Genomic DNA, 12,048 nt, shown 5'->3' with positions numbered 1-12,048 from the left:
CGATCCCAGGACCCTGGGATCGAGCCCCGCATCGGGCTCTCTGCTCAGCGGAGAGCCTGCTTCTTCCTCCCTCTCTCTCTCTGCCTGCCTCTATGCCTACTTGTGGTCTCTCTGTCAAATAAATAAATAAAATCTTTTAAAAATTTTTATTTATTTATTTGAGAGAGAGAGAGAGAGTGCTCAAACAGGGGGCTGGGTCAGAGGGAGAGGCAGACCCCTTGCTGAGCAGGGAGCCAGATGCCGGGCTGAATCCCAGGACCCCAAGATCATGACCTGAGCTGAAGGCAGACACTTAACTGACTGAGCCACCCAGGTACCACTAAAAAATTATTTCAGGGGCGCCGGGGTGGCTCAATGGGTTAAAGCCTCTGCCTTCGGCTCAGGTCATGATCTCAGGGTCCTGGGATCGAGCCATGCATTGGGTTCTCTGCTTGGAGAGCAGCCTGCTTCCCTTCCTCTCTCTCTGCCTCTCTGCCTACTTGTGATCTCTGTCCAACAAATAACTAAATAAATTTTAAAAAAAGAAGGGTCAAATTAAAAAAAAAAAAGTATTTCTAAAGTATAAAATTCTAGATCTGATTCACAAGGAGCCACTTGTCCAAGTTCACACAGAGCAAGTCACTGCGAGAGCAAGCCTGGAAGAATGGCTTCCTCTCTCATGGGCTCCAGTGGTGACGGGATCTGCGGGCACACCCGGAAGGTGTTCTTGTTGTGTTCTGCCCCTTGTTCCTCAGCCAAGATGTGGTGTGGGCATAAAAGGCAAGAGGAAGGGCAGGAAAGTGGCTGGAGTGGGAGATGGGGCGAGACCACACATCATACGAGCCCGACAAGGGCCCAGGCAGGTAAACAAGCACAGCCATTAGTCAGAGGGTACCTGTCCTGCCTTGCCAGCGTTCTTAAGGGGAGACACCTCCCCCTCTTCTATTTCAGACCCATTCAGATCCTTTTTTTTTTTTTTAAGACTTTATTTATTTATTTGACAGAGAGATCACAAGTGCGCAGAGAGACCGGCAGAGAGAGAAGGGGAAGCAGGCTCCCCGCTGAGCAGAAAGCCCAATGTGGGGCTAGATCCAAGGACCCTGAGATAATAACCCAAGCCGAAGGCAGAGGGTTTTAACCCCCTGAGCCACCGAGGCGCCCCTTTCAGACCCATCCTAAGAGTTAACCCCAGTCCTCTTAACTGCACTGATCTTATCCCAGAGAGGCCCTGGGCTTTGTCACCCAACTGACCACTAACCACATCCAGCTCTGCTCTCTCCTGGTTCCTGAAATCCAGGAGCAGATGGCAGGAGTGCTGAAGACAGCCTGCTGCCCGGAGCCGAGAAGAAAGGGGAGGGGACCAGGGAGGGAGGAAGTTACCGTGGTCCCCAGCCTGTAGCCCCCAGGCTTTCCTATGAAACCCAACGGTCTCCTGCCAGGTTTCCTGTCCCTTCAGCCTTTGTCAAGAATGGGGTTGCTGCCAGGGGCCAGCATACTGTTGGGGGTGGAGGGCAGCCCCTCCAAGGCTGATTGATCATTACTCCAGGTGTCTCCTACACCTTCCCTCCTCCTCTGGGGTCATTCCATGTCCTATAGTTTCTTAGGCTGTTGGTTCCTGACTTTTGTACCTTTCAAAGGACCCCCAGATAGTTTAACCAGAATTTTAGAGGGGCATTAATTGTCCCCCATAGGGATAGCGCTGGTCTAGGCACACAATGGGAGCTAAGAAGCTCTAGGGTGGGATGCTAAGTTCAAAGGCTGGGCACCGGTCTGGTCTCTCCTTTCTTGTCCCTCTCTCCCATATGAGGGGCCACGTTTTGGGCACCCCAACCCCAGTGGGGGGAAGAGAGAGCATTTAGTTTCCCGGGGCGGGGTTTCTTCTGCCCCGCCCCCTCCCTCAGTGCAGAAGACATAAAGGCCTTGATTCAGGTTAGCCTCCTGGCCAGTACCAGGTGAACTTCGGAGGTGAGGTCCTGGGGGTTAAGAGACTGAAGCTAGCAAAAGAGGGGTGCTGTGGACCCCTTCCCTGAGGAGGTAGGTAGGACCCACTGAGGTTGTACTGGAGTATGAAGGTGGGAATGAGGGGTCAGGGGGAGAGGGCTGGTGGGGCTCTCTTCTCCCAAATGCACTGGGCCCTCTGGACTTACTGGGCTTGGGGTCTTGTTGCAGAGATGAAGCTGCTACCAGTCCTTGCAGGGCTCCTGGCCGTTCTGGCTGTGCCCCAGCGCTCTGAGGGTGCCAGTCCAGGTAATGGTGCAGAAAGAAGGGAAAAGGGTGTGTTCGGGGTGGTTCTGAGTGTCCAGGACTTGGCACAGGCCACCCTAGCTCCTGACTTTGTGACCCCCTGTTCTGGGCAGCTGTCCTGGAGGAGGTAGAGACTTCAGTGGTACTGACCTGCATGGAGGAAGCCAAGCGACTAGTCGACACGGCCTACAAGGAGCGGCGGGAGAGGTGGGGTGCCAGGCACTTCCCAGCTCTGGGCACGGCTGCCCCAGGTCTTTCAGAGAAGCAACTTGACACAGGGATGTCGTGGGTGGGAATAGAGCCCCTGTTTGCCTGTTGGTCTTAGTGTCTTTGGGTTTGAGAATACCTTCAAAACCATCCCTCCACATGGCTTTGCCTCTGTCTGGACACCCAGATCCACACTCCGTTTATAAAGAGAAACTTTCTTCCTGTCTGTGGTTCTGTCTGCGCTGTCCTGCATGCTGGCCTGGGGCTAGGGCTCTGCGGAGTATCCCCCGCCCCACTGTCTCTGGCCTCACTCCTCTCTTCTCTAAACAGCATCAAGAGGCGTCTTCACAGTGGCTTGGCCAGCCCCATGGAACTGCTGGCCTACTTCAAGCAGCCGGTGGCAGCCACCAGGACAGCTGTGCGGGCTGCCGACTACCTGCACGTGGCCCTAAGCCTGCTGGAGGGGAAGCTGCGGCCTCTGCAGCGGGGGCCCTTCAACATCACTGGTACTGCCACCCCTGCAACCTTGGTCCCCTGCTCTGCTAGTGACCTCGGCCATCTCCCAGTGACCCCCACCTCCCATTCTTCTTCTGGGGAGTCTCAGGTGCTCCGGGATCTGCTTTCTGTGTCCTCAGACTGGGCCCCCAAGGAAGACTCCCCAGCTTAGAATAGGAGATGAGGGGACTAGCCAACCACGCCCCTCTTTCCTTGGCCCCAGACATGCTGACACCAGCCCAGCTGAATCTGCTGTCCAAGTCTAGCGGCTGCGCCTACCAGGACGTGAGGGTGACGTGCCCGGAGAATGACAAGTACCGTACCATCACCGGTCACTGCAACAACAGGTGCGGTCGGCTACAGGTGGCCCCTGGCAGAAGGGCGACTCCCCCCCCCCGGGGCCACCTTACGTCAGCGCCCGGTCCTCCCTCTGCAGACGCAGCCCCACGCTGGGGGCCTCCAACCGCGCCTTTGCACGCTGGCTGCCGGCCGAGTATGAGGACGGCTCCTCGCTGCCCTACGGCTGGACGCCCGGGGTCAAGCGCGGCGGCTTCCCGGTGCCCCTGGTGAGCGCCGGCCGGCGGTGGCGGGTGGGAGGTGGGGCGCTAGGCCCGGCCCCGAGGCGAGCGCGGGGTCCCAGGTGTCCCCTGACGCTCTGTGTCCCGCAGGCGCGCGCAGTCTCCAACGCCATCGTGCGCTTCCCCACCGAGCAGCTGACCCCGGACCAGGAGCGCTCGCTCCTGTTCATGCAGTGGGGCCAGCTAATCGACCACGACCTCGACCTGAGCCCGGACCCGGGTGCCCGGGTCTCCTTCGTCGCTGGTGTCGACTGCGAGACCAGCTGCCTGCAGCAGCCGCCCTGCTTCCCGCTCAAGGTGCTCCCTTCTTTCCGCCCCGCCGCTGCCTGCCCAGTGGGGAGAGGGGGAATCCTTCCTGGAAACGGCCAGGCCACCTCCCTCTATGCCTAGAGTTCCCTCCCCAACAACTAGGGCTGGCCCTGCCACCAACTTGCCTCTGCCTCCGTGCGGAGGACCTTCCCGTCTCCCTCCAACTTCGGGGTGCCGGTGCCAGGTGCTCAGTCCCTTTCCTCCTCACTGACGGCCACCTCCTCACCCCTGCCCTTGGCACACATTGCACAGAGCCTGGGCTGTCGGTTGCAGGAGGGCTGGAGGAGACCGGATGGTTGAGGTACAGTAGGGAAAGGAGTAGAGAAAGGTAGGAGAGAATGGCTGAGAAGGAGAGAGGGAGAGGAGACCAAGGCACGGGCCAGAGTGAAAGACAGGAAAGGGACGGGGAGGTGGGGTGGGGGGAGCAGGAAATGAAAAGAAAGAGGAGGCTAAAAAAAAAAAAAAAGAAAGAGGAAGCTAATGGAGAGTTCGAGACCGCATCCAGAGAACAGGATAGTGAGGGGCGGAGCCCCTGGAGTAAAGGAGAGAAAGAAAGGACGTTTAGGCTAGGACTGGTTGGCCCTCCTCCAGGGGGCCCGCACATTCCCCATTCCGGAGTTCTGGTCACACCCCCAAAGCTGGTAGCTGGGAGGAACACCGCAGGTGCAGCCTCAGGCAGTGAGCCTCTGTGGGCCTCGAGAGGCCCCCCTGCAGGCCGAGGGGGCCAGAAGTCCTGAAAAACCCTCCTTTCGGTGTCTGGGTCTCCCCCTCTGGTCCTGGGTTCCAGGCTGCTTTGGAGGTGGGATCAAGGCCTTGGGACTAGGGGGTGGACAGGCAGAGAGCCAACCGGCCCTGTCTGTGTGTCACAGATCCCACCAGATGACCCCCGCATCAAAAACCAACATGACTGCATCCCCTTCTTCCGCTCCTCGCCGGCCTGCACAGACAGCAACATCACCATCCGCAATCAGATCAACGCGCTCACCTCTTTCGTGGACGCCAGCATGGTGTACGGCAGCGAGGAGCCTCTGGCCACCAAGCTTCGGAACACGTCCAATGGGCTGGGGCTGATGGCTGTCAACACCCGCTTCAGCGACAACGGCCGGGCCCTGCTGCCCTTCGACACCCTGCATGATGACCCCTGCCTCCTCACCAACCGCTCGGCAAACATCCCCTGCTTCCTGGCAGGTCAGCCCGGAGTGGGAACCTGGGGTGGGGGGTGGAGGCGGGCCGCAGCGCTGGCGCCGCAGGGGGCCTGTTTGTGAGCAGCCTGTGGGTTTGCACTTAGACGGACTCTGTGGGCTCCCTCACCAACTTCACCTTAGTCCAGTTGCCTTGGTGACAAGTTGGGTGGAGCCGGGAAGGCAAACAAACCAAAAAACCCAAACTGAAACTAACAAAAAACCAAAAAGCCAAACCTAAGAAGGAGACTCAGGGATGGGTGAGGAGCCTCTGTCCTTCCGTCCATCCCTTTCTCCATCTCTCCTTTTCCCTCTGGACTCTGGCAGAGAGATGGGTCCCCAGGAGCAGTGAACTGTGGGGACAGAGAGGAACGCGGCGTCCTCACTCTCTAGGACGGCATCATCTGCCTGTGGTAACCAGGCGCCAAATGTGGCAATTTTCATTTAAATTTAAATTAATTCAAATTAAATTAAATAAAATTCCGTTCCTCTGCCGGTCTAGCCACATTTCAAGTGTTCAGCAGTCTCCTAGATTAGTGGTTCCCATGTCGGGCAGCACAGATGTAGAACGTTTTCATCAATTCCGAAAGTTCTATGGGATGGTGCAGCTGCAGACTATCCCCTCCTGCTGTCTCCAGTCCCTGTAATACGAGAGGGTGAAATTTAAATTTAAATTTAAACATGTGGCAGCTCTAGGGAAGTGGTTGGAGCATAATGGTGCCCACGCCTAGAAATTTTCCACTGTGGGTTTTTTTTTTTTTTTTTAGATTTTATTTAATTTTAAAAAAAGATTTATTTATTTGTTTGTTTGTTTGTTTGGGTGGGGGAGGGGCAGAGGGAGAGGGAAGAGCACTCTGGAACATGATATTGGGCTTGATCTCAGGACCCAGAGATCATGACCTGAGCCGAAATCGAGAGTTGGACATTCAACTGACTGAGCTACCCAGGAGCTCCAAGATGTTATTTTTAAGTAATCTCTACACCCAACCTGGGGCTAGAACTTATAACCCCCAAATCAAGAGTTGCATGTTCCACCAACTGAGCGGCCAGGCACCCGTTCAGTACTTTTTTTTTTTTTTTTTTTAAAGATTTTATTTATTTATTTGAGAGAGATTTTATTTATTTATTTGAGTGAGGAGAAGGGCAGACTCCCCGTGGAGCTGGGAGCCCAATGTGGGACTCGATCCCGGGACTCCGAGACCATGACCCGAGCCGAAGGCAGTTGTCCAACCAACTGAGCCACCCAGGCGTCCCCCCGTTCAGTATTTTTTAACGGAAATCCGTTAAATCAGGGTAGTGGTCCTGAGGCCCTTCTGTTCACATCTGGCCTCCCAGCCTCTCCTCCTGTTGGCTTCCAGTGGCCTCTCCTCTGCCTGGACACTGGGGAGGAGAGTCAAGGTCAGCTCTGGTCCACACGGAGGCCCATACTTTTCTGGGCTAGTGAGGGAAAAGAAGGGCTCCTCCTCCAGCCATGGCCGCCCCCATCCTGGAATCAAGCTGCATGTCCTGGGCCTGGATCGTCATGACCCCAGGCAGTTCATGGGATAGTAAAACCTGCTCTCAAAGAATTTCTTTCCCACCAGCATCTGGAGCTGATAAAGACTGGACCCAGCGTCCTGCTCATAGGGTCTGGCCCCAGTTCTCTGGCCTTCCAGAGAAGAGGTGGGGAGGGCTGGAGGGATTAGAGTTCTTACTTGGCTTTTGTTTTTTTGTTTTTTTTGAACAGTCTCAGCGGACTGTAAGCACCCTAGGACCTAGGCCCTCCCCCTACCCCCCACTCCTGGGAGCCTGAGCAGGCTTCAAATTAGCATGTAGTAAGGATGGGGATGGCAACTCTGATCAGATGGTAGTGGCTTTCTAGAGTCTTGTGTTGAGGTTGCGTCCAGTTTGAGCAGGAGAGAGTGCTGTGATCATTAGCTGCCGTGCACAGGCATGAAAATAGGGAGGGCCAACGAGCACGCTACGTCTTGGCCCTCCATGCATCAAGGGAATAAGTCAACCAGGCAGTTCACGGATCACCCACTTTGTAGCCGGCACGGTGTTAAATTCCACATGTCTCTTTGCGAGCTGGATGGAGGGCCAGATACAAAAAGGCACAAACCTTGGTCCTCGTCCTCCAGGAGCCCCCAGTCTCGGCTACCAGAATGTGGCCAGTCATGTGTCAGCTCTGTTGCCTACTGAATGAGCATCTCCACCCAACAGGACCCCTACACAGAGGAGGAAGTTATCATGGTGGACTTGGGCATCAAGGGAGGACCTCTTAGAGGAGGTGAAAACTGAGCATGGTGTGGGAAGATGGACGGAGAGGAAGTCTGGGTCTCAGACCTTGGCTGGGGGAGGGAGTTTGGGGGGAGCAAATCCTTCCTGATGGGATCTTAGGAATGACAGCAACTTTTGCTTCCCCAAGGCGATATGCGCTCAAGCGAGATGCCTGAGCTCACCTCCATGCACACGCTCTTTCTGCGGGAGCACAACCGGCTGGCCACAGAGCTCAAACGCCTGAACCCCTGCTGGGATGGAGAGAGGCTCTACCAGGAAGCCCGCAAGATTGTGGGAGCCATGATCCAGGTAGCAGGCCTGAGTACTGGCAGTGCCAGGGGTCAGGCAGGCTTGGGATCCAAACATGCCTACACCATATCCTAGCTGTGTGACCTGGGGCAAGTTAACCCCCGCCTCCCATGAGCCTCAGCGTGTGCAACCATGATGCTGTAAAGATTGAATGATAAGTGTGAAAACGCCTAGCAGATACTAAGCACCTGACAAGGGTCACTTGGCTTCCATCCACTCCTTCCTAGGCTGACTCCCCTTTCTGCTTCCTGTCTATGGGGAATGGTTTTGGGAGGGTTAAATGGGTGGGTCTGCAGTGCCTAGTGCACCGTAGCTGGACAGTAAATGCTTTCCTTTCCTCGTCTCCTTGTGACTCCTGGCTCCTTTACCCACTCAGCTCTATCCTAGCTCACCCAGTCTCCTCACCCTTGGTTAACCCTGGGAAGTGCTTCTGGTTCTCTCTCCCAGCTTCTGATGCTTCAGCATTCCCATCCTCTCCCCGAGACACACACACACACACACACACACACACACACACACACAGGCATGCAGGCACACGCATGCGCACCTTTTTTATACTCTTAGACTCGGAGTGGGAGAAGAGTTGCAGGTGTGGAGGGTAAGTTTTTGCTTTGCACTAAGAATGTAGGTGAGATTCACTGAAGCCTCAGAAGATTCCAGACTCTAGAGTCTATGACTCCTGTTTGCCCTGGCGGAAATCATCTAGGGTGGCCCTTTTGCTTTTTGCTTCCCCTTCTCCGCAAAGGCCTGTTGAACCCTACGGTGAGCCAAGTGCTTGCTGGGCCCCGAGTAATTTCAAGAGAAATGAGATACAAGCCTGGCCCTCAGGAACTTATAAATTAGGAGAAAAAAAGACTGGAGTAACTTGAGGGCAAAGGATCCGTTGATTAACAAAGCTCTTCGTTATTTAATCCTTTAAGGCAGAGGGGAGGGTAATTATCCTTAATTTACATTTGAGTAACTGGGGCTCACCGAGCTTCAGGACTGGTCCAGGGTCACACAGAGTGGTGGAGCTCGGTGCCACCCTTTTAGACCCAGACCCAGTGCTGTGAGAGACAACTCCCTGACCTGGACAATGGAGGGGACCCCCCCCCCCCAAACCAGGAGCAGCTGACAGTCTGCACAGAGGGTGAGTGGGGACTCTTCCTCAGATCATCACTTACCGGGACTACCTGCCCCTGGTGCTGGGACCTCAGGCCATGAGGAAGTACCTGCCCCCCTACCGCCGCTACAATGACTCGGTGGACCCCCGCATCGCCAACGTCTTCACCAATGCCTTCCGCTATGGCCACACCCTCATCCAGCCTTTCATGTTCCGCCTGGATAACCAGTACCGGCCCATGGGGCCCAACCCCCGTGTTCCACTCAGCAAGGTCTTCTTTGCTACCTGGAGGGTAGTGCTGGAAGGTGAGAGGGACCTCAGCCAGGCTCAGTTCACCTGACTGCTTCTGTATATAATACTAAACCCAGGGGTGCAGATGGCTCGTAGGGAGCTGGGTCCTTCCTGTGTATTATGATTCTTAGTGACCCAGGAGCCCAGGGGATTGGTGCACCCCAACTTGCAAATCTGAATGGCATTATCCCCTGAGATCTCGATTCCCCAGCCAAGACCTTCCCACTGAGGCCACCTTGGCACCAGGAGCTGCGTGTGCCCAGCCCTCTTCCAATGCCCTGACGGCACCTGGGACTTTTTCCTAACTCCAATCTGAACTCTGGCTTGTAAGCCACACCCTTCCCCAAGCTTATTCCTCTTGTCCCAGGTGGCATTGACCCCATCCTGAGGGGCCTCATGGCCACCCCTGCCAAGCTGAATCGCCAGAACCAGATCGTGGTGGACGAGATCCGGGAGCGGTTGTTTGAGCAGGTCATGAGGATCGGGCTGGACCTGCCTGCCCTGAACATGCAGCGCAGCCGGGACCACGGCCTTCCAGGTGAGGGGCTGCAGGAGCCCCCCAGGTCCCCCACCTCCCCCTCTAGGGTCCTGCCCTAGAGAGTGCCCCCAGCTGCCCAGGTGGGCTGGAAACCTGGCTCTATCACATATCATGTTGCTTTGTTTTACAGGAATTTTGAGGGGGAAGAGATTATTATCACTTTCATTTTACAGATGAGAAAACTGAGGCTTGCCCAGGTTCTTCTCCAGCCAAGTCAGTGATCGAGCTTGAATTTCAACTCAGCTTAGCCTAACACCAAAGCCTGTGCCTAAATTATGGGACAGCTGGTTTGGCTGAACCCTCTAGACACACCTCCCCCCTCATAGGTCTGAGATCTTCAGAGGGGGACAATGAGCTGTACCTATACTTGGAGGCTGTAGGACTTATGGCAGTTTAGGATCTGCCTCACAGTGGGGTGGGGCAAAGGAAAGAGAGAGGGCCTTGGCCCCTCAGTTCGGGGTTCCCTGGGGGCTTAGAGCCTGGGAGAAGGTGCTCTATGTCCTCCTCTCCCTCATGTCCCTCAGTAGAGGGTCGCGGCCTCGATCATGGTCATGGTCATGGGGTGTTGGCGAGGTGGGTTTTGTGGGACCCTCCCTCACCTGCCATTCCCCCCCTCCCCCGCCCTGCAGGATACAATGCCTGGAGGCGCTTTTGTGGGCTCCCCGAGCCCAACACGGTGGGCCAGCTGGCCACAGTGCTGAAGAATCTGCAGCTGGCGGAGAAGCTGATGCAGCAGTACGGTTCACCCAACAACATTGACATCTGGATGGGTGGCGTGGCCGAGCCCCTGGAGCCCTTAGGCCGCGTGGGCCCGCTTCTCGCCTGCCTCATTGGGACCCAGTTCAGGAAGCTCCGCGACGGTGACCGGTGAGGGGCGGCGAGCGGCTCAGGCCGGTCATGTGGTTGCAGGCCTGTTCTCAAACCTCTGGGGGTGGGGGCACTGTGGGCGGGAAGGAATCTGTGGTTTTCCAGGGTGTTCCGGGGCCTCGAGGTCATCCCTCATATACTCTGAACCTACTATGCAGCCAGGAGGGGCCTGGACCCCTCGTTGTGAAAGAGGGAAGACAGAAAGCACAGCTCTTCCTTACTCCTCCGGTTCCGGGATGCTCGCTGTTGAACAGTTCCTAAGGCTCTGCTAGTGTCGCGACATCTGCCACGCTCAGTTCTTACCTAGCCCGTATTACACCCTTAGGAAAACTAGAGAAAAGTGTCCCTCTCTGGGTGGAGCCATTGTAAACCGACAGCAAGGTTCTCTGCGCCACCCTGGACATGGCCCCGGGCCAGAGTGCAGGGAGTCGTGAGGGAGCACCGCCACCGCTCTCCATGCAGCGTGAGTGGGGTGCCGAGGGTGCTCCTCTCCACCGCACTGTGAGGAGGGCCCCACTCGTGCGAAAGCCCCTATAATGCCGGGGTTCCCGGAGCCCTCCCAGCCGTGGAGCTGGTGTCTGCGGTGGTGCTCTTACATCCAGGGAGCTGTTCAAGCCAGCAGAGGTGCTCCCGGCCGATGCAGCCTGGGCACAGTGTCTGCGGGTGTCCCCATGCAGGTTTTGGTGGGAGAACACGGGCGTGTTCAGCAGGCAGCAGCGGCAGGCGCTGACCAGGGTCTCCCTGCCCCGTATCATCTGTGACAACACGGGCATCACCACCGTGTCCAAGAACAACATCTTCATGTCCAACATGTTCCCTCGGGACTTTGTCAACTGTAGCACACTCCCCAGACTGGACCTGACTTCCTGGAAGGACAGTGACTAGAAGCTGGGTAAGGGGGTGTGCTGGTGAGGGGTCACCTGGGCAGTCCCCAGGCTGGTCCCATGGGGGCCCCTTCCTGAGGTGAGCTCTTCCCTGTTCCGCCCGAGAAGATGAGTGTGTGTGTGTGTGTGTGTGCGCACGCACACGCAGTATGGATAAGTTGTATGTCCTGTGTGTGAGTTTTCTGAGACCGTGGGTAGTGTTTTGTGTGCTGTGTATACGAGTCGTTTTTATGAGGGTGTGTTTGCTGTTCATGGGAGGGTTAAGAATACGGAGGAGAGTAGCGTGTGGAGGCTGGCTCTGAGCCAGGAGCCAGCCCGCTGGGTTCAAATTCTGACTCTGCCCCTCTCCCACTGTGTGACCTTGAACAAATGACTCAACTTCACTTTTCTTGAGAAAACCTTGAGTTTTCTTCTTTGCAAATCAAAGCTGTCATGGTTCCTTAGAGGCTCTGTTTACACCATGTCTGGCCCCAGGGAGCGTATACCTGGGAGTGTCCAGGCTAGTGGAGGTGACTCAGTGACCCCTGGGGAAATGACCATGAGCAGTTAGGCTGGGAGTGCTGGTTGAGCTGTGGGCTCAGGGGTGCAGGGCTCGGCCGGTGGCTCCCCTTTTGCTTCCTTACACTGTTCTCTTGCTTGTTCCCAGGAGCCCCCCTGGAGAGGAAGTGGGGCCCATTGGCCCTTCTGTGCTATGTTTTTGTACCTGACGTGACAATAAAGCGCCACTGATGGGGATCTTCGCTCTGTCGTTGTCTGCTATGGGGCTGGGCCCTCGGCATGAGGCTTGCTCTGGCTTCTGATTTTG

The 12,048-nt window shown here is 56.2% G+C and overlaps 1 protein-coding gene across 1 annotated transcript; it reads left to right on the top strand.

The window, feature by feature from the left end:
• The first annotated feature begins 1,926 nt into the window (after positions 1–1,926).
• Positions 1,927–11,978, top strand: MPO (myeloperoxidase). Its single transcript, XM_059379209.1, has 14 exons — positions 1,927–2,013; positions 2,149–2,226; positions 2,337–2,430; positions 2,761–2,936; positions 3,149–3,272; positions 3,362–3,491; positions 3,594–3,800; positions 4,682–5,000; positions 7,401–7,561; positions 8,713–8,968; positions 9,322–9,492; positions 10,122–10,359; positions 11,037–11,251; positions 11,890–11,978. The coding sequence occupies exons 2-13, from the start codon at positions 2,151–2,153 to the stop codon at positions 11,242–11,244; spliced, it is 2,160 nt and encodes a 719-aa protein (XP_059235192.1). The 5' UTR covers positions 1,927–2,013; positions 2,149–2,150; the 3' UTR covers positions 11,245–11,251; positions 11,890–11,978.
• Positions 11,979–12,048: the final 70 nt, after the last annotated feature.

Source organism: Mustela nigripes, chromosome 16 (assembly GCF_022355385.1).
Source record: "Mustela nigripes isolate SB6536 chromosome 16, MUSNIG.SB6536, whole genome shotgun sequence".
Taxonomy (NCBI): Eukaryota; Metazoa; Chordata; class Mammalia; order Carnivora; family Mustelidae; genus Mustela; species Mustela nigripes.
Note: the sequence above shows the minus strand (reverse complement) of the source record. Positions and strands in the feature narration are given on the sequence as shown.